Below are 26,521 nucleotides of genomic sequence, written 5' to 3' on the forward strand. Positions count from 1 at the left end.
TTCTCCTGGGCTGCTCAAGGTGGACAAATGGAAAAGCTAAGAAATCTTAGTTTCAGTTGTGTTATTTTTAAGCTGTTCATTTGTGTCCCACCCGCCCCTGCCCTCAAGTCAATATACCTGCCTTTCTTTCCTGATAGAGGTTCAAGGTTTCTGACAGCATCAAAACAACATAAAAATTGTACTTTTTAGCAAAAATATGAATTCAAATTGCCTTTATTTTCTTTTTAAATAGCTGTATAGTAGTAATAGTAATATCAGCTTCTAATCTGCATTTGAAGAGTACAATTAGGAAAGAAAATGAATATATATCCAGGGTTGAATTCCAATTGTAATTCTGTCCTTGTAAACTCAGTTTTGATGAATTTACTAATCATGTAACTTAAAATTGTGACCATTATCAGTGGCTGTTGCCCTGGCATCCCATTGGCGTAACATCAGAGTGCAAGTAAAAATTTGGAGCTGCTCCAAAATAGTTTTAATAGAGCATTCTTCAATATGACACACCCAATTCATATTTTTTTTTCAAAGACACTCCCCTAACTACTTTCTTTAAATGTGAGCTACAGCTTCTGATACTAAAAGTGAGCTAGAGGAAGAATATCTTCTTTGTGACAAGTCAATCAGCAAACTTAAATTCTCAGCTATCAAATTAAAGACCAATGTGTGGCCAGGATGTTAGACTGTTAAGTAAGTGTATGTGAAGCGGGTGAAATGTCCACATCGTGTTACATTGTTAGGGCAGCCAGTGGAAGATAATTTCTCTACTTGGGGTTCTGTTGGACTTGGGGATTTGTGGCAGCTGCACTCCCAAACCTGCTGTTTGTTCCGCATATTCAGCTCCTTTCCATAAACTGTTGCCTGCTGTTGAAGACTACATAAAAAACTGGGGATAAGTAGCAGCCCTGGAAAATTAGAGTTTATCAGCATTTACAAAGCTCTCACAGGACCATTCTCAGCATCAGTTTGCAGAGAACTCAGTAGCTCGAGCAACAGAAACAGCCAGCAGAACCAACTCCTGTCCAATAAGTCTAGGCAGTCAGCATGCACAGAGAGAGGTAACTCAATACATCTGTATTTCTAGTTTCCAACAAAATTGAGTATAATGTCAGTCAAGAGTGGCTCAAGACCCTGGTCTCGGATTGCCTATTCCTTCACTACCTTTTTAAAAACTTTTTTTTTAAAAAAAAAAAAAGCTTTGATTACAGCAGAGATTGTCAGCGTGATTCCTGTGAGTGAAAATTTGCTCTTGGGGTCTTCCCATGGCACCCATGAAGTGTCTGAGCCCCTCCAGAGTCCTCTTGGTCATGACATGGCAAGGATGGTTACCTTTTTCCTCCCCTGAAATGCACAGATGTGAAGGAGGAAGTGGGAAGAATGATACTTAGAATGATACCAGATCTGTTGGATCTGGATCTGAGTAAAAGCCTTGGAATAGTGAAGTGGGTGAGCATGTGCTGGAGAGGAGAGAAAAGTGACTAGAGAGGGTGTTCAAGGCACTTGCTCAAAAATCTGTAAAGTGCAGTCAAACCCCAGGCAGTGGCATCGCAAGGGGGGGTTGCACCCCGGGTGCCATGTCTGGGGAGGTGACAAGAAGGCACCCCACGGGGCTCGCGGCAACATGAGCAGCCATCACACCACTGCAATCGCATGTGGAGTATCCATTCGTGGCTGCAACCACAAGAAGAGGATCCCGGCACTGGCGGCAAACCGCTATGTACAGTGCATGTGCAGCGTCGCTATGTACAGCACATGCATCATACGTAGCGATGCCACACATGTGCCCTACCCGGGCAATGCCCCGCCCCGGGTGGCATGACATGTTTGCTCACCCCTGGCCACTGACTCTTATAATTTAAATTTATAATTTAGGTAAAGGTAAAGGGACCCCTGACCATTAGGTCCAGTCGTGACCGACTCTGGGGTTGCAGTGCTCATCTCGCTTTATTGGCCGAGGGAGCCAGCGTACAGCTTCCAGGTCATGTGGCCAGCATGACTAAGCTGCTTTGGCAAACCAGAGCAGCGCACGGAAATGGCGTTTACCTTCCCACTGGAGCGGTACCTATTTATCTACTTGCACTTTCACATGCTTTCAAACTGCTAGGTTGGCAGGAGCAGGGACCAAGCAACGGGAGCTCACCCTGTCACAGGGATTCGAACCACCGAGCTTCTGATAGGCAAGTCCTAGGCTCTGTGGTTTAACCCATAGTGCCACCCACATCCCAATTTATAATTTAAATGTAGGCAAATAAACTTTTAAGTTTTCATATGTAGACTATTAACATTTCTTGCAAATGGATAGCAGTTGGGGTAAAGGGCCCAGAAAATCTTGTTGGCACACCATAACTCAGTCATAGTTGGGGGGGTTTTCCAGCCAATATTTGCATCTATGCATATACATTAGCATATGCATATGTTATGGAAATGTGTTGTGGGCCTGTGTTCTGAGTCTTATAAGTACCCAGCAATTTCCATGTTGTCAGTTTTAATAAATCAGAACAGATCCATTGAAACCAATGGATCCGCGTTAACCATGGCTATCTGAAGCCCAGTGATTTCTATGTGTGCATTCTGCACACAGCCCTAGAAAGAAACAATTAATGTTATTCAAATCTAAAACGTTTAACACCAGAACTAGCCTTTTAAAACCGGACCTCGGAAAAGACAAGGCAGTGAATGCAGCAAGCAAAGCATAATAATGTTGTTAATTTACAATGCAGATGCGAGTTCCCCCTCTCATCAGTTATAGGAAGACAAGGAATGAAGAAACAGTATTATGGCTACTGGTAAAATGGCAGATTCTATCCAATTACCAAGTAGCCAATAGAAAGATGATGGTACAAAGCAAAGCCCAGTCACGACCCACAATGTAGCTAGACAGACAGGGAAGCTTTATTTCCCCATCACCAGTGCGATCAGAAATCTCACAAACAAGGAAAGTGAAAGCGAAACAAATATTAAGGAAAAATAAAAAAGCAAGAAATTTAAATATTTTGTTTTAGAAGAAATTCAATGCAACCAACCGTGTCCTATATTTGACGTTTTCATGGATGAATATTTTGCAAGATTATTTACAAGTTTTTGAATTTAGATAATATTTTTTTGGTTTTTTGGGTTTTGAGCGGCAGGGCAGTCAACATACAGACGGAGACATGGGTTTTTCGCATTGTATGTTGTTGATTTGATGGCGTGATTCAGCAGGAAGGGAAGGGAGAAATAAAACAGAAACAGAAAAACAAAAAGAGAAAATGAGTCATTGGGAACAAAAGCATAAACTTTGTACAGGAAAGGGGAGTGAAGGTGCTTATTTTTAAAAAGTTACTTTTCTAAGAACAATAAAGGCCTGCAAGGAAACACAGTGCAATCAAACCATTTGCATTTTGTACCATAATGCAAATTAACACACACTTAACAAACACCTTTTTGGTGTGTCTTTTTAATATTGTTATTATTCCCAGGCAAAGAGAGAGATGCCAGTTTCATAATTTGCATTCAGAGAGATCCTGTCACAAATGTTTCCACAGTTTCCTTATGTGGCTAAAGGCCAGTTCACACCACGGTGGACGCTTCCCGGCTGTCACTATTTTGGAACAGGATCCAATCACATGTCAGATTCATGTTGCTCAGTTCTAGCTTATTAGGAGTTCTTGCACAACAAGCCTGATCCCCACCCCCATGAACCTTTCATGATAAGGAAAGTGACAGGAAAATGCACTTGAAAGTATAATGCTTGCTCTAATGCAGGGGTCGGCAAGGTTTACCGGCCATGGACCAGATCACTCCCACGGAGATCATCTGTAGGCTGGACTGGTGCAGTGTGACACCGGAAATCATGTCTGCGCATGTCCACAGCACCGGAAATCACTTCTGCGCATGCCCAGATGCCAAAAATTGCACCCGTGCAGAAGCAATCTTCGGCGTCTGGTCATGCACAGATGCAATTTCCGGTATCTGCGCATGTGCATACGCGATTTCCAGCGCCATTCTGTGAGTCCCTGCGCTGTGCTGCTTTAGCGCAGTGCATGGGGGACTGGCTGAGCAGGTGGCTTGTGGGTCGGTAAAACAGTATTTGTGGGCTTAATCTGTCCCATGGGCCGCACGTTGCCAACCCCGGCTCCAATGCAACATCATATAATCTCTCCACAAACAAATCAGATTTGACATTCATTTTAAAAAGCTAACATGGTGTAATCTTGCTGCAAACAAATCAGGAGGAATACTCAATGAACTGGTAGCTGGCAGCACCTGGTGTGTGCCCATTTACACTTACACATGTGGTGGGAAAGCCAGTGGCATATGCAGCCAACACAATGCCATCCTACAGGATAGTTTGATTAAGTTGCAGGGGCACACCATGGGCACCAATCACTGTGCCCTGAGACCCTGCAGTCTCTCAAATGCCCTTCTTATATGGTGCTTGCTTGAGCTAAGAGGCAAAGAGAGTCAGAAACAGGAGGACCATCAACAATTGCAGGGTTTTCCCCATTGTTTATTGATTGTTCTTTTTTATTCTATTGGTAGCTATCTGAGGACACTGGAAGAAACTCTGAGACAAACATGGAATTGTACAGCTGGAAGGGATCTCCAAATGTCATCTAGTACAATCCTCTGCAATGCAGAAATCACAGCTAAAGAAACACTGACAGAAGACTATCCAACCACTTTTTAAAAACCTCCAGTAGTGAAGAGTCCACCACCTTAAGAGGTAGTCTGTTCTACTGCCAAACAGCTCTTACTCTCAGAAACTTCTTCCTAACAATCAGAATCTCCTGGTTTGAGTAGTATTCTGGAGCAGCTTGTTCCATCCTCTATGTGACAGCCCTTCAGGTATTTAAAGATGACCTCTTAGTCTTCTCTTTCCCCATGCTAAACATGCATGCTTACACGCTAATCAAACATAGCTACGACTAATTGTTAGAGGAAACACTTGTCATGAATATGTTCTTTTACTCTCATTGGAGTCACACACCAGAGCCTACATTAGCCTGTCTCAGCACGGTTCCTCCAAATGTTGTTGGGATTACACCATCCCTCACTATTTGCTATGCTGGCTGGTGCTGATGGGAGTTGGAGTCCAACACCTTCTACATTAAAATTTGCCCTATGAAATGCAATTGAATCCTGCCCCAAAAGCAGTTAGTGGTGTAAATCAATTTGATCCTTTGCAGTAATCAAAGTTAAATTTAAAAGTCTTCCCTGTAAATCAGTTTGAAGTGAGTGCTGGCATGGAAACTGACATACCTCTCTTTTATTTGCCTGCAGAGATAGATAGATAGATAGATATAGATAGATAGATATAGACAGAAGAAAGAAAGAAAGAAAGAAACATAATTCAAAGCACTCACAGAGGAAATTACAAATGACACAATAATGATGCTAAAAGAAAAACAAATTTATCAACACATTTTTCTCTCCTTTTATCTTTATGCCTTGGCACTTCTGCTGGTTGCTGAGCCACTCCTAGGGAAAAAAGGGCAGTGGATGACCAGGTGAGCTGGCATTCTTGGACGAAGGTACTAGCTCTTGGATAGCTGCCCTGGAATACAAGCTGAGCTCCCTGAAGCTTGCTATTCTTCTCAGAAGTGGCCCTGTCTACATAGCAGTGAGCTGTGTGGTCAAACTGAAGTCATGCCTAGATTATTTTCCAAGATTCCCCTTCCTATTTGTGAGAACACATATCCAGTGTTAACTCTTAGAGATGACCCACTGACATTTTTAGGAATGGCTAACTCAAGTACAGTAACAGACCCACGCTGAGCAAAACTTAGTTGGCTGCAACCCATAGGTCCATCAAGCTCAGTTTTGTCTAGGTTTACTGGTCACAGCTCTCCAGGATTTCAGAAAGGGACCACTCCTATGCTCTAACACTGAGGTATTGATCTTCCATTTGTCTTGCTTTGACCATAGGAAACTGCCTTCTTCTAGGGCAAATCATGTTTTTCAACTATCTCAATTTTTGTCTACTTTGAATGGTAGTGGCTTTCTAGGGTCTCAGACCGAATTCCTCTTCTTCCTCCAAAAAGCCCTGTTCCATTTTAATTTCATTTCACTGAATTTCACCAACAGTTTTTTTTTCTGGGGTGGGGTTTACTATTGTCAGTGAAAATAGAACAACTTCCTTATTTTTTCCTAATGTCTTGGCAAGTGGCTATTTTATGTTGGCTGCCATTTTGAATCCTTTGTGCTGCCCAAAATCTTCTGTTGCTGCAAGATATTGTGTGGTACGTGTGTGGTGGCCACACAAAAACAGTGGAGAATATTCAGAGAAATCCTGCAAAGTGGACCACATTTTCTACGCATGAGGGGGATGTGTGCAAAAGAGATAGTAAATTTCAGCAATTCTGTTTACTGAGAAATTTTAGCTCAGCTCTGAGTAAAATTCCTGAATGGAGACATCATAAAAATGGGGTCCGAACATTCCAAAATTGCTGAGCTTGGACAGAGCAACTGGGAGAGAGCAGAGGAGGTGGGAATGGCTGCATACACAAGTACCTCCTACCTTCCTTCACTGTTCAGAGACATAGTTTCATAAAAGACATGTTGACAGTAAAAGAATATAAATTACTGGCATGTTGACAGTAAAATACAATAAATTCAAACCAGAGATGGTTGAAAAATACATCATTGTACCAGTGACCAAACCAATTCAAAATATACACAGTACTGCCTGGGATAATGCTGTTGGAGGGTTTACAAAAGTATCATTTCAATCCTATACATCTATACAAGCAATGATTTCTTGGCTGGGTGGCCAGCTCCAGAGGGGGAAAAGGATATGGCTTCCAAGACTAGCAGAGGGTACATAGCTCTCCAAAGTGGTTTCTCGGCTGGGTGGGTCAGAGCTGCAAGGCTAGCTTCCTGGCAGGTGAGTCACCATTTGTTACTGGTAGGGAGAGGAGCGAGGTGGCAGGCAGGTCAGCATGGTGCAAATGCACTGGCGAAGTCAATCTGGCACTGCTGCTGGTGGATTTTCCCTGTATGAATCTTCCTGCTGTCTTGCCCCTCTCACTCACCAGTAAGCAACAGTGATCCATCTGCTGGGAAGCTGCATAGAGTGGCACTTCCCTATACAGTGAGCTGCTTCTGGCTCTACCACAGTGCAAGGGATGCCTAAGAAGGCTGAGGATGCTTCAGTTTGCAACAGTCAACTTCCTCTTGCAAATTAAGGGAGCACATTGAAAGTGCTCTGCTGGAGTCCCCATAACTGCTGCCAGTCCTAAAGCCAGCACTGTCTACAATTCAGCCAATATCTCTTTGTTACCCATCCCATCCATTCTCCCAGGGTCTAACCAGCCTGTGTTACAGTAACCACCCTTTATTCTTTTTCTTTGTTATTACTGTTTCTTTTCAAAGAAGAGTTTTAAGCCTCTTCCCAGCCAATGTCTCAGTAAAGAATCTGTCGTCCATTTAAATGCTTATAAAAATGCCTTTCGTAAAAATGTAACAAGACTTTTTTACACTACACAAAATTTGGAGGAGCAATGAAACATCAATAAAAATCTCAGTGAATACTGATTGGTAAAAAGATAATTTGCTATGTAGTAATTAGTATGGAAAGAGGGGGGGAAACCCCTCCTATTGGTGCCACCGGTGCTAATTACTAGGGTGTGTGTGTTCACCAAGAACTCAGCTGGGAAAGGAATGCTAAAATCTTCTCTCTTCATGTGCTGTGGTGCTGATGATTATTCTCCTCTGCATCTGGAATTTTATTTATTTATTTAAAAAAAAGTGACAAGATTGCTCATCACATTGTTATTGTCAGGCCCTCAGATTCTGTGTGCAATTTAGGAGAAGGATCTGGGATTGCAGGACCTGCTGGGGAATGACCAAAAATGAACTGCCATAGACAGGAGAAAGAGGTTAAGAAAGAGCAATTGAAATAAAAACATACATATATCAAAGACGCGCACAAAACCAATTGTTCCTAACAAAGCAGAAGGACATGGTCAAGAAGGAAGCAAATATGAGGAGTGAGGAAACTCTGTCCCTCCATCTGTTGTTGGATTCCATCTCCCATCAGCCATCCAACAGTCAGGGATGGTGGGAGATGGAGCCCAGCGACAGCTGAGACTTTACCAACCACAGGCCTCCAAGAGGCCTCCAACTCCCATCTAGCCCAACCTGCATGGCCAACTTCTGGATGGGCAACAGGTTTTGGAAAGGATGACCTGAACTATTTGGGAAGGGCTTACAAAATATCATTGACTTCAAAGAAGATGCTGGGGACTATTTAATGCAGCTAAGGCACCTTCCAGCATAAATTATGCAAATTAAATGCATTTGAAATTGGGTTCCTGGCCCATCAGAGGGATTGGGAAAGTGCTTTGACAGCAACTAACTCTATACCCTGACCATAGGAACTCTACAAGCACAGCACTCCTCCTAGTTTCCTGAAATATTGTTCAAACTTATTTTCATTTTCTTGAGGACAAGAAACATTTGGGGGGGGAGCAAAGAAAACAAAACGGTGCAATTCCCAGTGCATTGTATCCAATTAAGTTCTACTCAGTGTAGACCTACTGAAGTGAACGTACTTAAGTTAGTCATGACCATCAATTTTCTGTGTAAGACTACATTGGATACAACCCACAGTATTGAACTATACACCCAAATACCAAATTCCGTATTTGGGCTTACTTTTGTGTGGAATCACAGAATAGACCCAGTCCTCTTTCCATCTAAATCACTCTGCTAAGTGACAGAAGAGCAATATGAAGGTCAGTGCAGGTGTAATTATGTAACACAGACCCTCAAATTAGCACTAAGGGACTGAGACCAGGTTGGGAAATTACACACAGACCCCGTGCCCCAGACTCTCCTTTACTGCAGACCCCCCCTTTGCAGACAAATTCCTGAACTAATCCCCTTTACTATGGTTGGAGGAGGGAACCAGGCAGTTTGAGACAAGACACAGTGGTCACTCTGGTGGAATCCTCATGGTCCTGGGAATTAGGTGATCCTGCAAAGGGGAATCTCATTCTCTGGAGGCCTTTGTATAGGAGAGAGGAGAAGTTGACTTTAACCATGGTTAATATACAAAGCCAATACTAATTATGGGACATAACATCTAGCCATGGTTAAGAAGCATGGGAAAATCCCCTGCATGTGAGAGGAGAGAGGCTGAGAGGAAGGGGAAGAGGGCATGTGATTCCATAAGCTGCTCCTGTTTACTTACTCTAGTAGCCATCTAACATTATATACCATTTACACCAGGAGTAAATAAATCCCCCCTTAGGTAGTTTATTCAAAAGCTCTTAATATTTATCCTAAATTTACATTGCAATTGTTGAATGTTGGCTTTGCAGCTCAGGTTCCTTCTATCATTTCTCCCAGTCTTCTGACAGACATCATTTCATAATGACCCGCCAACAGACTGGGGAGAAGATCATTTGGCCTGCATCCCCCCCCAACACCATTTTGTTGGCTAAAGAAAGCAAGTTTGCACAGTCTGTACTCACCGCAATCTCTGTTACTAAAATATCAGTAATACTTCCCAAGACTGTGACAAAATCAAAGATGTTCCAGGCATCACGAAAATAATTCTGTAAGATCAAAAGCAACAACAAGCAGCATTACTCAGAAGTTTAAACTGCATGCTAGGCTGCAATCCTCACCCCCACTTATCTGACAATAAACCCCATTTAATTCAATGGGAGTTACATCTGAGTAGACATGGGTAGGCTTGCATCCTAAATCAGTTCTCTCCAATCTGATGCCTTTCAGATGTTGGTGGACTACAACTCCCATAATCCCTGACCATCAGCTATGCTGGCTGGGACAGATTAAGTAGAAGTTGAACGACATCTGGAAAGCACCAGGTTAGTGATGGCTGATCTAAGTCATTTCTCTGGAAACTACAGACCTCAATAATTTGTTGTGTGCACCATGTAGTTTAATGGGAAGAGTGAGTTTCCTATGTTACACCACCCCTGAATTGCAATTTAGCTAGGAGGATCTCTAAAACGAATTGCAGAATTGCAGCAGCCTCATAAAGCCACAAATGCTACAAGTCTACAAAATATTTTACGCCATCTGCTAAGAGGTTGGAACCTAACTTTTGATGCTGGTTGCAGAGAAGGGGAGGCATCCTTCTTAGTTTGATCTATGGTCCTGACTAGGGAAGGAGCAGAACACACAAAAAAAGCCCACCCAGACTAGCATCGTCTTCTCAACCAGGTGCTCCAATGGGAAACCCTCAAGGAGGAACTGAGCACTTGTGATTCCTGTCAACTTGTATTCAGAGGCCAACTAATTTTAGTTTCCTCCCTATCGCCATCCTCATTGCTAACAGGCAGTGCTCCTCTTGCACTGGTTTTAAGTAAGAAGCCAAGCAGATGGAGACTGGTTGGGAACAGAATGAGGTTGGTGGGGCAGTGTCCCATTCACCCTAACGCAGCAGCCTCCACTGATCAAGAGACGTAATGGAGCAGCCTCCACGCTTCCAATAGGGGAGGCAGAACATAGCCATTGTGAGGCAATGACTTTGGAAAGGCCACAGATTTCCCCCACTCCTGCTTGACAAAATTCAGCAATAAAACAAAACAGAATGGTACACTTTTGAAACAAAACCAAATTCATTGGCAGTTACAGATAGGTAGCCGTGTTGGTCTGCCATAGTCAAAACAAAAAAATTCCTTCCAGTAGCATCTTAAAGACCAACTAACTTGTTGTTGTTGTTGTTTAGTCGTTTAGTCGTGTCCGACTCTTCGTGACCCCATGGACCAGAGAACGCCAGGCACCTCTGTCCTCCACTGCCTCCCGCAGTTTGGTCAAACTCATGCTGGTAACCTCGAAAACACTATCCAACCATCTCGTCCTCTGCCGTCCCCTTCTCCTTGTGCCCTCCATCTTTCCCAACATCAGGGTCTTCTCCAGGGAGTCTTCTCTTCTCATGAGGTGGCCAAAGTACTGGAGCCTCAGCTTCACAATCTGTCCTTCCAGTGAGCACTCAGGGTTGATTTCCTTCAGTATGGAGAGGTTTGATCTTCTTGCAGTCCATGGGACTCTCAAGAGTCTCCTCCAGCACCAACTAACTTAGTTGGTCTTTAAGGTGCTACTGGAAGGATTTTTTTGTTTCAAATTCATTGGGAACAGCAAAAACCCAGGGAGAAATATGAAGAAGTGGAATTTCAGGAGCATTTCTGGTGCTGGATGAGAGAGGACAATGAAAATAGCCAGCTCATACCAGGGCGCCAAAGGCAATGATCTTCAGCACACACTCCAGAGAAAACATGGATGTAAACACAATGTTGAGGCATTTCAGCATATCTTCATATGGCTGTGGGGCACCATAGAACTAAATCAAAGAGAAAGAAAACAGGTTACTGGAAAACATGGGTTGCAATCACTCATGCATTGCAGGGTGTTGGACTAGATGTCCTTTACGGCCCCAACCATACAATCCTATTATTCTTAAACTCTTAAAGGGTTTTTAAAAGTTTAGTTTCATCCTCATTATTCTTTTTTTTAAAAAAATAGTTGTTATTAATGATTTTGTTGTGTTACAAAATAGACAAATAAGTGGAGTACAACTGGGGGTAAAGAGGGAAGAGTGATGGGGGTTGTTCTTTCGTTCTACTGCCTAGTGTTAATGTAGGGGTTTGTGTCAGAATCACGTGGATAGGTCCTTTGTATATACATTGATTTGTATGCTGTTGCGGCGGGGATAGGTCATTGACCTGTTGTGCTGTGTATATGATAAAGGGGAACCACACTGGGGTAAAGGCATCCTTTTTTCCCCTTGTCCTTGTGCTAATTTAAGTTTTCTGGCTAACTTTTCTAGTAGGGCAGTTTCCAGACACTGGAAAGACCTATCAGGAGTGAACACTGGTATCTACAATATATAAAATATTACTCCAAGACACCACAATTAAAAATCAATGAGAACACATCATAGGATACGAAATAAACTCTACCCAATGGTCAAAAACGTGATTTAAACCACCATTTAAATTCATCTCAGTCAAAAAAGAGAGAACACTATGAAACTTATCTATGATGCTACCTAACACCAAGGAAGTTTTCACTAATATACCCAGAAACCTCATCTAAATGCTGGAGAGGCTGCACCTCCATAGGCACATACCTCCACTTGTGCTGGAAATGCCCCAAAGTGCAATCCTTTTGGATATCAGTGCTGCAGAAAAATCTCCAAAGTAACAAAACAGGTAGTAGAAGTAACTCCAGAATTAGCCTTATTAAAAATCTTCCAGGATAACAACGTACATGCACATGACAAGGAACTCATAAGTCACTTACTCACAGCAGCAAGAAACACCCTCCTACTTATTCTTTATTGTTGAAGTTTGTTAATGTTCATGCAGGAGCCAGGAGATGTATTGCCTTTGTTTGCATCATAGCAGGGATGTGGAAAAATGTGGCCCTCCAGATGTTGTGGAACTACAACTTCCATCACCCTTAATCATTGGCCATGGAGGCAGGGGTTGATGAGAGTTAGTCAAACAACACTTGGCTGGTCAGAGGTTCCCTGCCCATGCATTAAGAACATATGACGAGTCTGTTGGATCAGGCTAGTGTCCAATCTACGTCCAGCATCCTGTTCTTACAGTGGCCAACCAGATGCTTATCAGAAGTTTGAAAGCAGGACCTGAGTACAACATCACTCTTGCCTCCTGCAGGTTGCAGGAGTTGGTATTCGGAAGCTTTTGGCCTCCAATGGTGGAGGGAGAACATGACCATCAAGGACAGTAGCAGTTGATAACCCATTTCACTAAGTACTCATTGAATTATCACACCATGGTTTGTCACTGCAACTCTCACGAGAACTGCTAGCTCCCCTGCCCCCTGCTTTTTTTTAAAAAAGGCAAGGAAATCAGCAACCTTCATCATCAGCACGATGGTGTTGAGTGCGATCATGACCATGATGAAATACTCGAAAGGAGGAGACACCACAAACTTCCACATCTTGTACTGGAACGACTGCTTGTTTTGAGGCATGTAGCGGGTCAGGGGTTTGGCACTTATGGCAAAGTCTATACAGGCCCTCTACAAAAAAAGGAAGAGAGTGGGGGAAATCAATAGAGAAAAAGATCTGCTCACAGTTTTCACCTGCATCCAGAGTTAAGGAAAAGCTTCCAGATCCACAGTTGGCTCCTTTACATGCCTAGCCCTGGCTATGGAGTAAGCTATGAGGAAGGGCCATAGCTCAGTGGTAGAGCATATGCTTTGCATGCAGAAGGTCCTAGTTTCAATCCCTGGCATTTCCAGGTAGGGCTGAGAGAAAACTCTGCCTGAAATTCTAGAGAGTCATGCGCCTGTCAAGGCAGACTGTACTGGGCTACCTGTTTAAAGTGTCTGACTCCGTATAAAACAGCTTCTTATTAGGGGAAGGGTCATAGTTCAGGGGTAAGAGCATCTGCTTTGCATGCTCCCAGCAGGGCTGGGAGAGACTCCCTGCCTAAAACCTTGCCAGCCAGTGTGGACAGTGCCAAGCAAGGTGGACCAATGGTCTGACTCTGTAATGTTAGCACAATGGGATGGGTTAAACTGCAGATGTCCTAGCATATAATGGAAATACTTTGATTTGCAAATTGATGTCGAGATATCTAATTTTGTCAGGGAGGCAAAAATCCCTCAGGGCTGGATGCTTAGCTAACCCTGCAAATATGAAAAAAGAGCCTTTCTCCATCTGGTATCCTGAGAGAGTACCTCATTTTTCTCAAGGCTGCATTCAGACATCACTTTGTCACCCTGCTCCTGGAAGGTGATGATGATCAAAGCCACAAAGATGTTCACGAAGAAAAAGGGGAAGACGACAAAATACACCACATAGAAGATGGACATCTCCATCCGGTACCCAGGGCTTGGGCCTTGGTTCTCATACGTTGCATCAACAGAATGCTTTAAAACACTGTGAGAAGGAGGCAGAGAAGGAGCAGGCAGAGATTTGGATGAATGGCTGTAACTCTGCATCAACTTTGCATGCAGAAGGACTCAGGGCTTGGGAAATACTCTTGTCTGAACCCCACCCCCCACCCCACCACAAGGCACTAACGTGCCATACAAACTTACGTTGGCCATCCCTCTCCTGTGGAGACAGTGAAGAGTGTCAACAGAGCCCAGAGGACATTGTCATAGTGGAATTCGTACTTCTTCCATTGCCTGGGCTGAGCTTGCACATCATCTTTTGCATAATCGAGATACTGGCCCCTGGAAGGAAGATGGGACACAGAATCAAAACAGGAGAATGTGGAGCTGGGCCTCACTTATGATCGGTGCTGACACCCTCCATGGGTTACCATCCCTCAAATATTCTGCCTCCATTAACCACTATTGTAATTATTTACTGCTCTTTTTCTTCCTCAGAATGTAAGTTTAGCATTGTCAGTGTGGACAAATGCTAAGCTATATAGCATCAAAGGTTGACTCTGTATATGGCAGAATCCTGTTTGCAACTGCATATTCAAAGGCTTCAGTATGATCCGGAAACCTGATTGCTCCAGATTGTGTGGAATTTTTTGCATAAACAAGGGCTCTATTCTTGCAGATGCTCATGCTATATATGTGTGGATGCCAAGCTCATCACCCCATGTGATCAAGGCTGGAGGCAGCCACATGGTCTCATTCATGCATTGGTCAACATGTGGGTGATAACTTCTGAATGGGGTGTTTGTGTTAGGAATAGAAGAAGATGAGCCTGCTGGATCAGGCCAGTGGCCCATCTAGCCCAATATCCTGTTCTCACAATGGCCAACCAGAAGCCTATGGAAAGCCTGTAAGCAGTGCTCTCTGCTCCAGCAACTCTTCTTCAGGATACTGACTGTGGAGGCAGAACACAGGTAGTAGCCATTAATAAAGATCCTCCATGAATTTGTCCTTTAAAGCCATCCAAGGTGATGGCCATCACTAAAATATGTCGGAGCGAGTTCCATAGTCTAACTCTGCATTGCATGAAGAAGTATCTTCTTTTGTTTGTCCTAAATCTTCCATCATTCAAGTAGGACCTGAGCAAAAAAAGCCCTCTCTCCTCCTGAGGTTTCCATCAACTGGTCACCAGCAGCATACCGCTTCTGATAGTGGGGATAGAATATAGGCATCAGGGTTAATAGCCATTGACCCTGAAGGCTACATTCTATCTCCACAGTTGGTGGGTGGTATGCTTCTGAATCATTGCCTGCTTGCCACTCATGGAACCAATGAGCAAGTAGGCAATGGCAGCTCCTTCTCCTCTTCCTGCTCACCACTACAGTTGTTGTTATCTGCTTGTTCACTCCCTCTGGGTATGAGGGAGAGGCCGGCGGTCTGCAAATAGCAAAGAGATGCAGGAGATCCAGGAGGCCCTTGTCAGTGCACCTCTTGGAAGAACTAGTTAAAGTTCAACTTCTCTCCCAAGGATCTAATTCCAGTTCATATTTGTCCGTTTACAAAACAAACCACTTCATGCTCAGTTCATAGTTCAACCAAATGGTCATTAGTGAACCTCCTCCCCCCCCCTCCAGCGTTTAGAATATTACAAACTGCTGTGCTGAAGTATAAAAGGAGAAGTAAGAAAACATCAAAGGGACGCGGGTGGCGCTGTGGGTAAAAGCCTCAGCGCCTAGGGCTTGCCGATCGAAAGGTCGGCGGTTCGAATCCCCGCGGTGGGGTGCGCTCCCGTTGCTCGGTCCCAGCGCCTGCCAACCTAGCAGTTCGAAAGCACCTCCGGGTGCAAGTAGATAAATAGGGACCGCTTTCTAGCGGGAAGGTAAACAGCGTTTCCGTGTGTAGCTCTGTCTCGCCAGAGCAGCGATGTCACACTGGCCACGTGTCCCGGAAGTGTCTTCGGACAGCGCTGGCCCCCCGCCTCTTAAGTGAGATGGGCGCACAACCCCAGAGTCTGGCAAGACTGGCCCGTACGGGCAGGGGTACCTTTACCTTTACCTTTAAGAAAACATCAAAACACACATACAGAACGGAACATAAATTGTTTATTTCCCCAACCATTATTATTTTTATGTTTAAAGGCGTTCTATAAGGAGTAGAAAAGCACATGTAAGAGAACAAACATGAAGATGAACTAGAAATCATTCAAAGTTCTCCAAAAGTTAATTCACGTTCAGTTCACCCAGCAGTTATGAGAACTTTCGACTGTAGTTCAGAGTTTTGGGCATTAGTTCACTGAACTTCATTAATCTGAACTAGTTCACTTCAAGCTCTGGGGTAAGAGCCATAAATCAGTGATTGAGCATAGGCTTTGCATGCATATGGTCCCAAGTTCAAGTCCTGGCATCTCTGCCTGAGACCCTCTGCCCCAAATCCTGGAAAGTTTCTGCCAGTCAGTGCAGAGAAACTGAGCTAGATAGACCCAGTTGTCTGACTGTACAAGCTACCTATGCTACCTGAGTTCACTGCTCTTGCAGGGGTACAGGACCTCAGCAGGAGCCCAACCATCCCAACCCTTCACACTGGAGCTGCTCTCAAGCTCTAAATTCTTGCATTGCAAGGGAGAAACACTAGAACTTGTAACAGGACTAGATTACCCTTAGGACCCTTCCAACGCTACAGTTACAAGATTCTATGAAAAAGCACTTGACCACCTTCTAGTGACCAGGTCCCTGAGCTTCTCACACACTAGTCACAATGAAGGACACAGTAAAGGAGATGCCCCATGCCTCCAGCCCCAGCTTAGCTCAGGTCTTATCAATCAGGTCATATTGTGCATCAAAACATATTTATTTGTTTGATCTGGGCACCTGCAGTCTTTTTCCAGCTCCTTGGACTCGTCCGTGCAGTAGAAGAATCGCCCTTTGAAAAGCTGCACCGCTATGACTGCAAAGATGAACATGAAGAGCATGTAGACAATGAGGATGTTGAGGACATTCTTCAGAGAATTCACCACGCAGTCAAAGACTGCCTGCATATAAGAGGGGGGGGATTCAGAAACAGAATCCATGATGAAGTATAAATCAAAGCAATTTACAGCAATAAAAACATAAAACCATACAATAAAAATCATTCAAAACGGACAGCAATTAGCCATTTTGGAAAGATGTATTCTTAATTGCCTGCATAGGACTGGTGGAATAGAAAAGTTTTCATCAGGTGTTTAAAAGTTGGCGGAGAAGTCGGCAGAGTATTCTTATAAAGCCACATTGGCTTGGATCCTGCCCTCTGCAATGGGAAAAGCTCCTTCTGTGTGTGAAGTGGGATTAGGTGGAAATGAAGATATATGGCACAGGTGATTGCAGAGGCAGGTGCAGGGATAAGGAATAGCAAGGGAGAAAGTGGAAGAAGGGACTGGCAGCACGGGTCAAGGGTAACAAATCAGTAGAGAGGAAGGGAGCACCAGCAACTGGAGAGGCCAAGGTAATCATGGATGGATATGAAGAACAGAGATAAGGCAAATCTATCAGTTTTCATTTCTCTTCATTTCTCACTTTACCTATTTTAAGAGCAGCTCCTCATCAGCTTTCAAAAAAAAAGTCTTCATGAAAATTCATCAGCATTTTAGTGTGGTATTTTTTTCTCAGTAGGCACATTTTTGTATACCAGTTTGCCCAGTATTTACATTTTCCCATAACATGTTCACTTTTGAATGTCCCTTCACTAATATGTGCATTTTCATGCATACTTTCCACTAATATTTTGTCCACATTATTTCCCCTAATTTTTGTCTGCATGATTTAGCTGAAGAACTGCACCACAAAATTTGACCAATTTTGAAGAGTGTGTTTTGGTCCTTGTATTGTTTTGGAAAATGGCAAATTAGGTCAGTTTGCATTGAAATGTGAACCAAATCAAATCTCACCCCCCACATGCATACTCAGAAATGAGATTATGCACTACCTCATCTGCCAGGGCAGATGGGTTGAGGATCACATCATACCTTCAGCTTTGGCAAACGTTTGATGGTCTTCAGAGGCCGAAGGACTCTCAGAACTCTCAGGGACTTGATGGTGTTTATATCTTTGCCTTTGTTCCCTCTGCAAGGCAAGAGCACACAAGGGACAAATGAAGACCTTTGATTCTTTCAAGATTCAGGCAAAAGCCTGGAAAATCCTCACCCCAGGCTGGACACTGCTGCAAACCTAACCAGGTCCACTCAGAAGTGAGTCCTACTGTATTCAATGCGGCTTATTTGTGTAAGTGGGGTTTGAAGTCCAACAGTGCAATCCTAACTGTGTCTACTCAGGCATAAATCCTGTTGAATCCAATGGGACTTACCTGCAGGCAAGTGGGGTTAGATTGCAGACTAAGCCCTCCCCTCCCCCCGAACTTGGCTCAATCTCTTTTGGTGTGGCATAACAACATAGCAAAATGCAAGTAAATTTTCTTTCCTGCAAGGCTGAACAAGAAACAGAAGGTACAACATATGAGGATATGCTTATGGGAGCTCCTGCTGGGGACTTCTGCCCCAACTGCCCCCAATATATTCCAGCCTTATATTTGAATTTTCAGTTTTTTTCATTACCCCCACCCAGAAAGCCCCCACTATACAGAAACTCCAAGGAAATACATGCAACCAGACGTTCCACCCAGTTGCTCCCACCTCCTAATATTTCAGCCAATGAATGCAAAGGCACTGGGATGATTGACAAGTACTTAGGCAATAAGTACCTAAAAATAATTTGAGATTAAATTTTATTTTATTAAAATTAATCCAATGAATCAAATAACTTATTTAAGCAGCATACCTCTTATATTGAGATGTTTGCTGTTTCATATAGATTTAAAATGCCCCTATTTATGCCCACTCTCTCACACTCCAGGCTATTAAAATGTGTAACAGCCTACGTTTGTCAACCATGCCCATGCATTTGATGAAGAGCCTTTCACAAAATGTAGGGGAGGAGGAAAATCTATTTTCAAAGGGAAGGAGTCAGCAAAGTTGTTATCCATGTCACCATCAGAGCAGGACTTCAGGGCAGACGCCCATGGCCACCATCAGCAGAATGAGCTGGAAGGTGCATGAACTCAGCAGTTTGCATTGTTAAGTTACATACATTACCATCTGTAGAGTGGTGGAGGTGTAGGACCATTAAACCCTAAGTCTAAAATTACCCATCTGCACCACTGCCTACGATTCTTAATGGAAGGAGGGTGGTGGTGGAATCAATTGGGGTGGGGAATATTTTTGGCCCAGTGTGCCAGATCCTCATCTCCCCCACCCCCTGGGACAACTTGGGTAGGTGGGCAAGGACAACCCACCTGTCAGTCAACTGGCATAATGATGGCAGGTGATTCCCAGGCGGTGGTCTTGCCTACCTGCCAATGAGGAGAGATTGTGGGGAGATTGTGACCAAGCAGGACTGAACCCCACATGCATCATCTGATATATCAGGGGTTCAGTCTTGCTTTCTCCAGGGATCTGCATTGTAAGCACCCAGTCCAGCCATGCTTCTACATGGCAGGTGTAGGACAGATGGACATGGTCTTTGGAAAACAGCCTTGCAGGCCAAATCCAGCTCACAGGCTAGAGGTTCCTCACCCACTGCTATAAATATATTACCCCACACAGGGGAAACCTTTTGGTGATGTACAGCTACCCTGAAGGGTGCATCACAACGAAATGCCTCCCTAGACTAGGGAGCCTGTGGCCACCTAGATGTTCTGGGACTCCATTATTCCTATTGACCATGCTGGTTAAGACTAACAAGAGTTGGTCCAACAACACTTGAAGGCTCATAAGTGTCTCATCCCTGCTCTAGGCAAACAGAGAGAGAAAGGAGATCATGATGGTGAACCAAAGAAGACACATGTCCCTCAGTCTGAAAGACTCCATTGGTTTGCTTGCTTTTCCATCTCATGGGCCCTGCCTAGTTTCCTCTTAAGACGGCATGCCACTCAAACCATGCCAAGCCATGTAATATATGCACACATATTACATGCCTGTAGTGATAAGCGGTGGTAACCTCTGAACTGTTCATGCACATGTGTGGGGTTTGAGAGGTGGTGGTGGTGGTGGTAATGGTGGAGTTATAGCCAGCAGAGGTTGGTGGCATTTCTTTCTTCTCACACGTGCAAAGTTCATTTTTAAGGCAAAGGTACTCTTTGCCTCCATATCAGCATCTGGAATGGGAGGGGAAAGGCCCCCCACTCCTATATTAAAGTAGTGAGACAGGTCAATCTGCTTGGGAAAAGTAAATGAAGCCATTCAGAAGGGCTCTTTGTTAAGAAGCAGTGGAGGTAAGAATGGGAGGCTCTGTCAAGTTTGGTTTCTCTCAGTTTCACATTTTTCAAATCTAGGTCAGTTCTCCACGTTTCAACATGTATGCAATTTTTTTTTAAGTCATTCAGAAAATTGATCAGTATTTTAGTGAGCATTTATCTAAATATATACACTTCTGTATGCAATTCTTCCTAATATGCATGTTTTTACGAAGTAGTTTCTCCTGATATAGTGCATTTTTGCACACATTACCTATCTGGAGATTTGCACTGCAAAGTTCTGCAAAGTTCTAATTTTGAAGGCTGGCTGTTTCATTTTGTGTATCGTTCTGTAAATTGTGAATTAGGTAGTTTGGGGTTTAAATGCAAACTGAATAGAATCTCTCCCACTAGAATCTCCAGTCTGAAGGTAGTCTTCAGCTGCAGCTAAGTCTTACTATGGCTAGAGTGAATTTCTTAACTGGCAAATAGCCAGTTTGCTCGTTGTCATTTTTTGATGACGTACAGTCAATTCATTCTCCAGGCAGACAGAGGAGACCGGGTAGTTTGGCCTCTTAAAAGGAGGCAATTTCATCCAGGGCAGGTGTGGGACATCTCTGGTTCTTCAGATGTTCCTGAACCCCAACTCCCACCATACTTGGCCATTTCTGGGGCTGATAGGTGTCACAGTTGAGCAACGTCTGGAGGGCCAAAGGTCCCCCACACCTTGTCTAGGGATAGCCATACCCAGGAGTTAAATAGAAAACAGACTTATCTGTAGCAACTTATAATACACATACCTATACAAAACCTCACATACAAAGCCTCTTTTGTTTCAATGGAGGGAGGCAAGATAAAATGACCCACATTAAAATCATAGTTAAAAAAACCTTGGTGAATAGGAAGGTCTCTACCTTATGCTAAAAAATAAACTGCACAAATCAGGTGGCAGGTGAGGCTCTCTGGGGAGGATGTACCCTCCCTCTCTTCACCTGAGTCTCCTCTTTTGACTTCCATATTGCATTATGCTGTATTGTATGTTTTATGAATGTTTGTATTTAAATGGATTTTAATGCTTGAGTCTACCTGTGAACTGCTTAGAAGCCTATTTTTGACATTAAGTGGTGTACAAATTAAATAACAGTACTGTTAATAACAACAGCAGAGGAGCCATGATCTGAAAAGATCTAGGCTTGGCGACCATGTACCTCACTTCACTTAGCAGAGACACCTACATCACAGCCTCTAAAGAGGGCCTTGGGGGGGGGGGAGTCATCTTTCAGATAAGTTTTTATGACTCCAAAGATTAAAGCCAACTCTTTAGGTTGGTTTGTAGGTTAAAGCTAGCACTGGGAAAGATCCTGGGAGCCATTGTGGCAAGTATAGCATTTGCATAATACAACTCGCATAATGTCCAGGCCCAATTAACAATCCAATTTTGTTCCTGCTGCAATTCTAGGCTTGATTTTAAAGGCACTGCACTCATTGACATGGATGGCTCCCAGAACAGCTAAGCTCCGGGGCAGAACAGAGGGCATGGCTGCAATAGCATAAACCCAGCTAAAAGCTAACATGGGCAAAACATGAGCCCATTAGCCGAGGAAAGGCAATGTCACCAGATACTGAGAAAAATGACAGGCAGTGATGGAATCAGCATGACACAGATTGCCGGGAGGGTGTGGCTGTGTGAATGTGCAGGCAATCAACAAGCTGGCAAGGGACAACAGTAATGCATTACCCCATGAAACTCCTACAGAGAAGATCCCAGCAAGAAGAAGAGAAAGAAAGAGCAGAGTGTCAGTGGTGGGGAAGAAACACACATCTATGCAACAACTCCAAAGCAATGACACAGAAAGTAACACCAAGGAAATCGGACCTCCACCCTCTCCTTTTCACAAAGCAAACGGGAAAGTGAAACAACCATGTGCTTGCATAGCTGGCCAAAGACATATTTTCAGTTTAGTGGCATGGATGGAAAGTCCTTTTCAGTCAAAGTGGCCTTCCAGATCATCCAGCTCCCATTACTCCTGACCTCCCATCCGCTCTGACCATGGGCCATACTGACTGGGGTGGATGGGAGTTTGTGTCCAACAAGAACTGACAGGCCCCAGGTTGTACTCAGGCTGGGGAGCCCCAGATGCAAATGTCTCTTCAGGCTGTGAAATTTATCAGTTGATTTTGAGCCAATCGGTTTTTCACAGCCTAACTTACCTCACAAGGTTGCTTTGCAGCTAAAGGGGAGATTTCCCCAACCACATACACTAGCTTGAGCACCTTTGAGGAAAGTTGGGTTAAATAAAATGTCAGCAATAATAATTCTATACACTGATTGTAGGTTTTATGTGAGCAGGTATCCCACTGGAGTTAGCCTCTCCTCTCATTTCCTCATCCATCCAATGCTGCTCATCATTTCTGGTTCAAGCCACGGAACAGCAGGCAAAGGATAAATTATATGAGAGTGAGGCAGTTTTGGTTTTCACTGTTAACATCAATTTCTGTCAAGTTTCTTATTCTTCTAAACATAATTTTAGTTCCACATAAGTTCACATTTCTTTTTTAAGTCCTCATGAAAATTCACCACCATTTTAGTATGCATTTCTTTTGAAGGATACTTTTTTGCAAGTGGCTTTTTAAGATACCGGTATACGCAGTTCTACAAGCAATTGCCCCTATTACAAGGGTGCAGAACCTTCAACCCTCCAGATGTTGCAGGACTACAATTCCCATCAGCCCTAGCAAGCACAACCACTGGCCAGGGATAATGGGAGGGTGTAGTTCGGCAACATAAAGCAGGTCAAGGGTTCCCCATGTGACCCTATTATCATGCATTTTCCACTAATACATTGCTACGCAAACTTTACCCTGGCATGAGCATTTTCAAACACTAAATTCAGAGAAGTGTGCATTTTGAAGAGTGGCTGTGTTTTGATTCATATGAGAAGTCTGAATTAGGTAGGCTCATCTTGAATTGTGAACTGCACTGAATATCTCTTCCACCCCTAGTTAGGAAATCAGCTCCACCCACCTTCACACAGGTTCCACTAGCTGCCTGCTTGCAATGAACTTATGTGAAGGTAGGTAATTATGCCCAAAGCTCACTATGCTCCATAGATTCCGATATCTGAACAGCTAGGATTTGCCCATTTCCTTACTTTTTTGCACTTTTCTGGTCAGTGGTAGCCATTTTGGGGCAAAAACCATGCAGGGAGGGAGGGAGAAAGCAAGTTGGGAAAAATTAGAGAGCAGGAGAGAGGGGACAAATCAGTTTTTCCTTTGTCTCTCTTTTGCTGGTTGGCTCCAGCCATTTCAGGAAGAAACCCTGGAGAGACGGGGTGGAGAGATCAGACAAATCCTGGATCAGATTAAGTTCCCATAGGAATCAACTGAAATCAGGAATTTGTTATGTGAACACTCGCCTAAGGAACAGTTTCCAAGAATTGCATTGCATTTGGTAAGTTGGACCTGTGTGTAAAAAGCCACCAGAGAAGAAAGCATGATTTCTGGGATACAGACACTTGAAAATTGAGAAGTAATTTCCTTACCATAATACAATTATAAATGCAAACAGGCAGACCTGGAGTCTTGGGACCAACCTAGACGTTATGTCATGTATGCAGTTAAGCTATTGCATGAGCAGCTTTCAAAATGGAAACTGCCATCATAAGAACCTGATATGAATCAGGGATCTGGTAAATGGTAGCAGGAAGGACAAAAGTCCCCTCTGTGTTGGGGTCCCAATCCCTACTGGGGGCTCTATACCTATTTGCATTTCTGGGAGATAAAATCTATTCCTTCCAGTGGGAACTTTAACCCAATGTAAACAACAGGCATGCCCTCCTCCATCCCAATACAGATCAGGACCACAGCAGGAGACAAAGGCCCAAACTCTCCATGATGAGGTTCCCATCCAGAATGGGTCCCCAACACCTGCAGATTTAATGGTAAGCACCACTGAACATCATTGGGCTTTCTTCCTAGCAAAAGGCATTGATTTGTTTGGCAAGGTTGCTCAATTTGATGCTGTTAACAGAATGTCAAGATAACCTTCTCCTCCATTTTCATCATTGCATATGAAATATTGATCAGCATTTGGAAAATCTTTACTCTGAAAGCTCTACAGCGTCGAAAGTATATTACTAGACAGGAGAACATTGCTACAATATTACTAGTAGCAGTATAATCACAAATACCACAAAAGTGTTTTATTGTGGCCCAGACTGGAGAAAACAGAATGCAGGGCACTTGAACAGCAAGTATCTGTCATTGATCTATTAAGACACAAACACAGAATGGAGTGGGATGGGGAAAGATAGAGGCGAGCATCCTTGACTGCTCTTGATTCTGACAAAGGCAAGAGTGAGACTAAGGAGGAGGAGGGAGAAACAGACAAGCACTACCACCCCCTCGACCACTTATAAATAAGAAAGCAGACTGAGGCTGGCTTTTGCCCTGATTCAAGCAGCCTCCACTTGAGTCAGGTCAATATGCCTCGATTCTTCAGCTGCCGTTCCAGCTATCTTGATATGAGGTAGGAAGCAGGAGTTGTGTAACACTTTGCAAGAACAAAACATTCGTTATTTGGCCTATTGTAAATAATTAAATTTACAAGCTGCCACGTACCTCCCCTCTCTTCCTCCTGCATGGCAGAGAGGACAACTTTGGAATCTTTCCTTTTTATTTTACTGAACCACAGCATTCCATTTTGCCCAAACACTGGCTTGTTTAAATGAACCATGGTTAGCATGAACCATGATCTCTGGTTTGATGGAAATGAGAGACTGTGGTTAACTAAAACTGGAAGCTTCTGAAGTCCTCCTCTCAGCGTTGTAGGAGGAGAAGAGAGGAAGGTATATATACATCGAGAGCATGTTGCACTAAGACTGGAGCACCCAACATGTCTGATTACAACTCGCGTTATCATTCAGAGCCAGTATAGTGAAGTGATCTGAGTGTCAGACTAAGACTTGGGAAACCAAGGTTCAAATCCTCCTTCACACATGAAACTCACCTAAGGCCAGGCATAATCTCTCAATGTAATCTACCTCGCAGGGTTAGTGTGAGGATAAAATAGGGACAGGGAGAAACATGCAGGGCACCTTGAGTTCCTTGGAAGAAAAGTGGGATATAAATATTTTAATAAATAAATACAGATATACATAAATCCCACCCCATGCTGGATGAGGCTAACAGAAGTTGAAATTCAGAAGGATAGCCACATCCCCCCCCCCACACACACACCAAAGGGCAGCATTTACAGAGTAAGAGAGGTCAAGGAATTATTACCTTCTTCACTGGTGTTTTGTGGGCAACTGATATGAAAATAGCAGGCAGGAGACACGTATGCTTGGGTAAGAAACCCACCGAATTGCAGATGAACAGCTCCAGGGTCTTGTTTTGTGTGTGTGTTGGGCCCCTTTAAATTTGATTTATTCATATATATTTTTGAGGGGGAGAGAATTAGAAGGGATCCACGTTCCTCCCCTGTAGTTATGAGCAGCTATTCAGTGGTAGTGCCTATATGCTAGGGCTGCCATATGTCCGGACATTACCGGCAATTTTTAAAACAACAATAATAATTTTTAAATTAGTTTTACATAAACTTATACATTATAAACTTTAACCATTTCTAAAGATAAAAATAAAAAGGTTCTTTTGAACATTCGGACCTCCTCCCCTCCCCTCCCATCAAAGGCAGAATTGGTGTCTGGGGGGAACTTCCAAAAAGCCCAACAATTTTGGGGTGTCCTGGTTTTCGCTTTATGAAATATGGCACCCCTACTATGCAAAGCAATTGAAGTGCCTTGCTGAGAAAAGTAGGTTGTGAGTGATCGAGGAACAGGATCAGCCTTGCCAGTGCTAACCCAACGTCACCACACTACTGACGTCTGGAGGGACACTTGCACTATTGCACAATGAAAGCAGGATAATGCCCCCCCCACCTGACCCCTTGGAACATTTCTGATATTAAAAGTTTTAGCAGGATGTGACAGGCTATGCACCGTTTGGAAACAAAGCAGTATATTTGTCCACAAACCTTTGTGGGGACAAAGAGTATTGAAAGCGGGACCCCCAATCAAATGCTCCATATCATCCTGAATGCACAATAAAAAAGACACCAGGAAGGGCCCCAACTTATATCACAACATTCCCAGTTTGTAAGGGTAGCACGCAGCACCATCTTTACCCGGGGATGCAAGGCGTGCAGGGCACCCGGGCGCTGAATTCTGGGGGGTGCCAGGCGCCCACTGCTGAAGCCACCTAAGCTCTTAACTATCTACCTGTTATTAAATAATAAATAATTTTGATCAAGCTAGAAAAACAAAATACATATATACCTAGGTATCACCGAAATGTATACCTACACCCTTGTGCAAATAAATTGAAACAAAGCACGTTTTCTATCTTACTCATAATCCTGTTCTCAGAACAAACATGAAAA

General features: G+C 43.6%; 2 protein-coding genes across 14 annotated transcripts in view; one reads left to right on the forward strand and one right to left on the reverse strand.

The window, feature by feature from the left end:
* Positions 1–26,521, forward strand: part of SLC31A2 (solute carrier family 31 member 2) — a 766,698-nt gene that overhangs the window by 335,423 nt on the left and 404,754 nt on the right. The gene's annotated exons all lie outside the window — the stretch shown is intronic.
* CACNA1B (calcium voltage-gated channel subunit alpha1 B) overlaps positions 1–26,521 on the reverse strand; it is a 331,532-nt gene that overhangs the window by 54,905 nt on the left and 250,106 nt on the right. For 7 of the 13 annotated variants that reach the window (XM_081896241.1, XM_081896247.1, XM_081896238.1 and 4 more), the window contains 8 exons: positions 21,821–21,832; positions 17,822–17,918; positions 16,689–16,849; positions 14,029–14,166; positions 13,666–13,867; positions 12,838–13,002; positions 11,183–11,293; positions 9,456–9,539 (listed from right to left, as the gene is read on the reverse strand). In XM_081896241.1, coding sequence (XP_081752367.1) covers positions 9,456–9,539; positions 11,183–11,293; positions 12,838–13,002; positions 13,666–13,867; positions 14,029–14,166; positions 16,689–16,849; positions 17,822–17,918; positions 21,821–21,832 — 970 coding nt within the window. The remainder of the gene's footprint in view (positions 1–9,455; positions 9,540–11,182; positions 11,294–12,837; positions 13,003–13,665; positions 13,868–14,028; positions 14,167–16,688; positions 16,850–17,821; positions 17,919–21,820; positions 21,833–26,521) is intronic. The other 6 variants (XM_081896248.1, XM_081896250.1, XM_081896244.1 and 3 more) reach the window with 1 other exon arrangement.

Source organism: Podarcis melisellensis, assembly GCF_964234715.1.
Source record: "Podarcis melisellensis genome assembly, chromosome: Z".
In the NCBI taxonomy this organism is placed as follows: Eukaryota; Metazoa; Chordata; class Lepidosauria; order Squamata; family Lacertidae; genus Podarcis; species Podarcis melisellensis.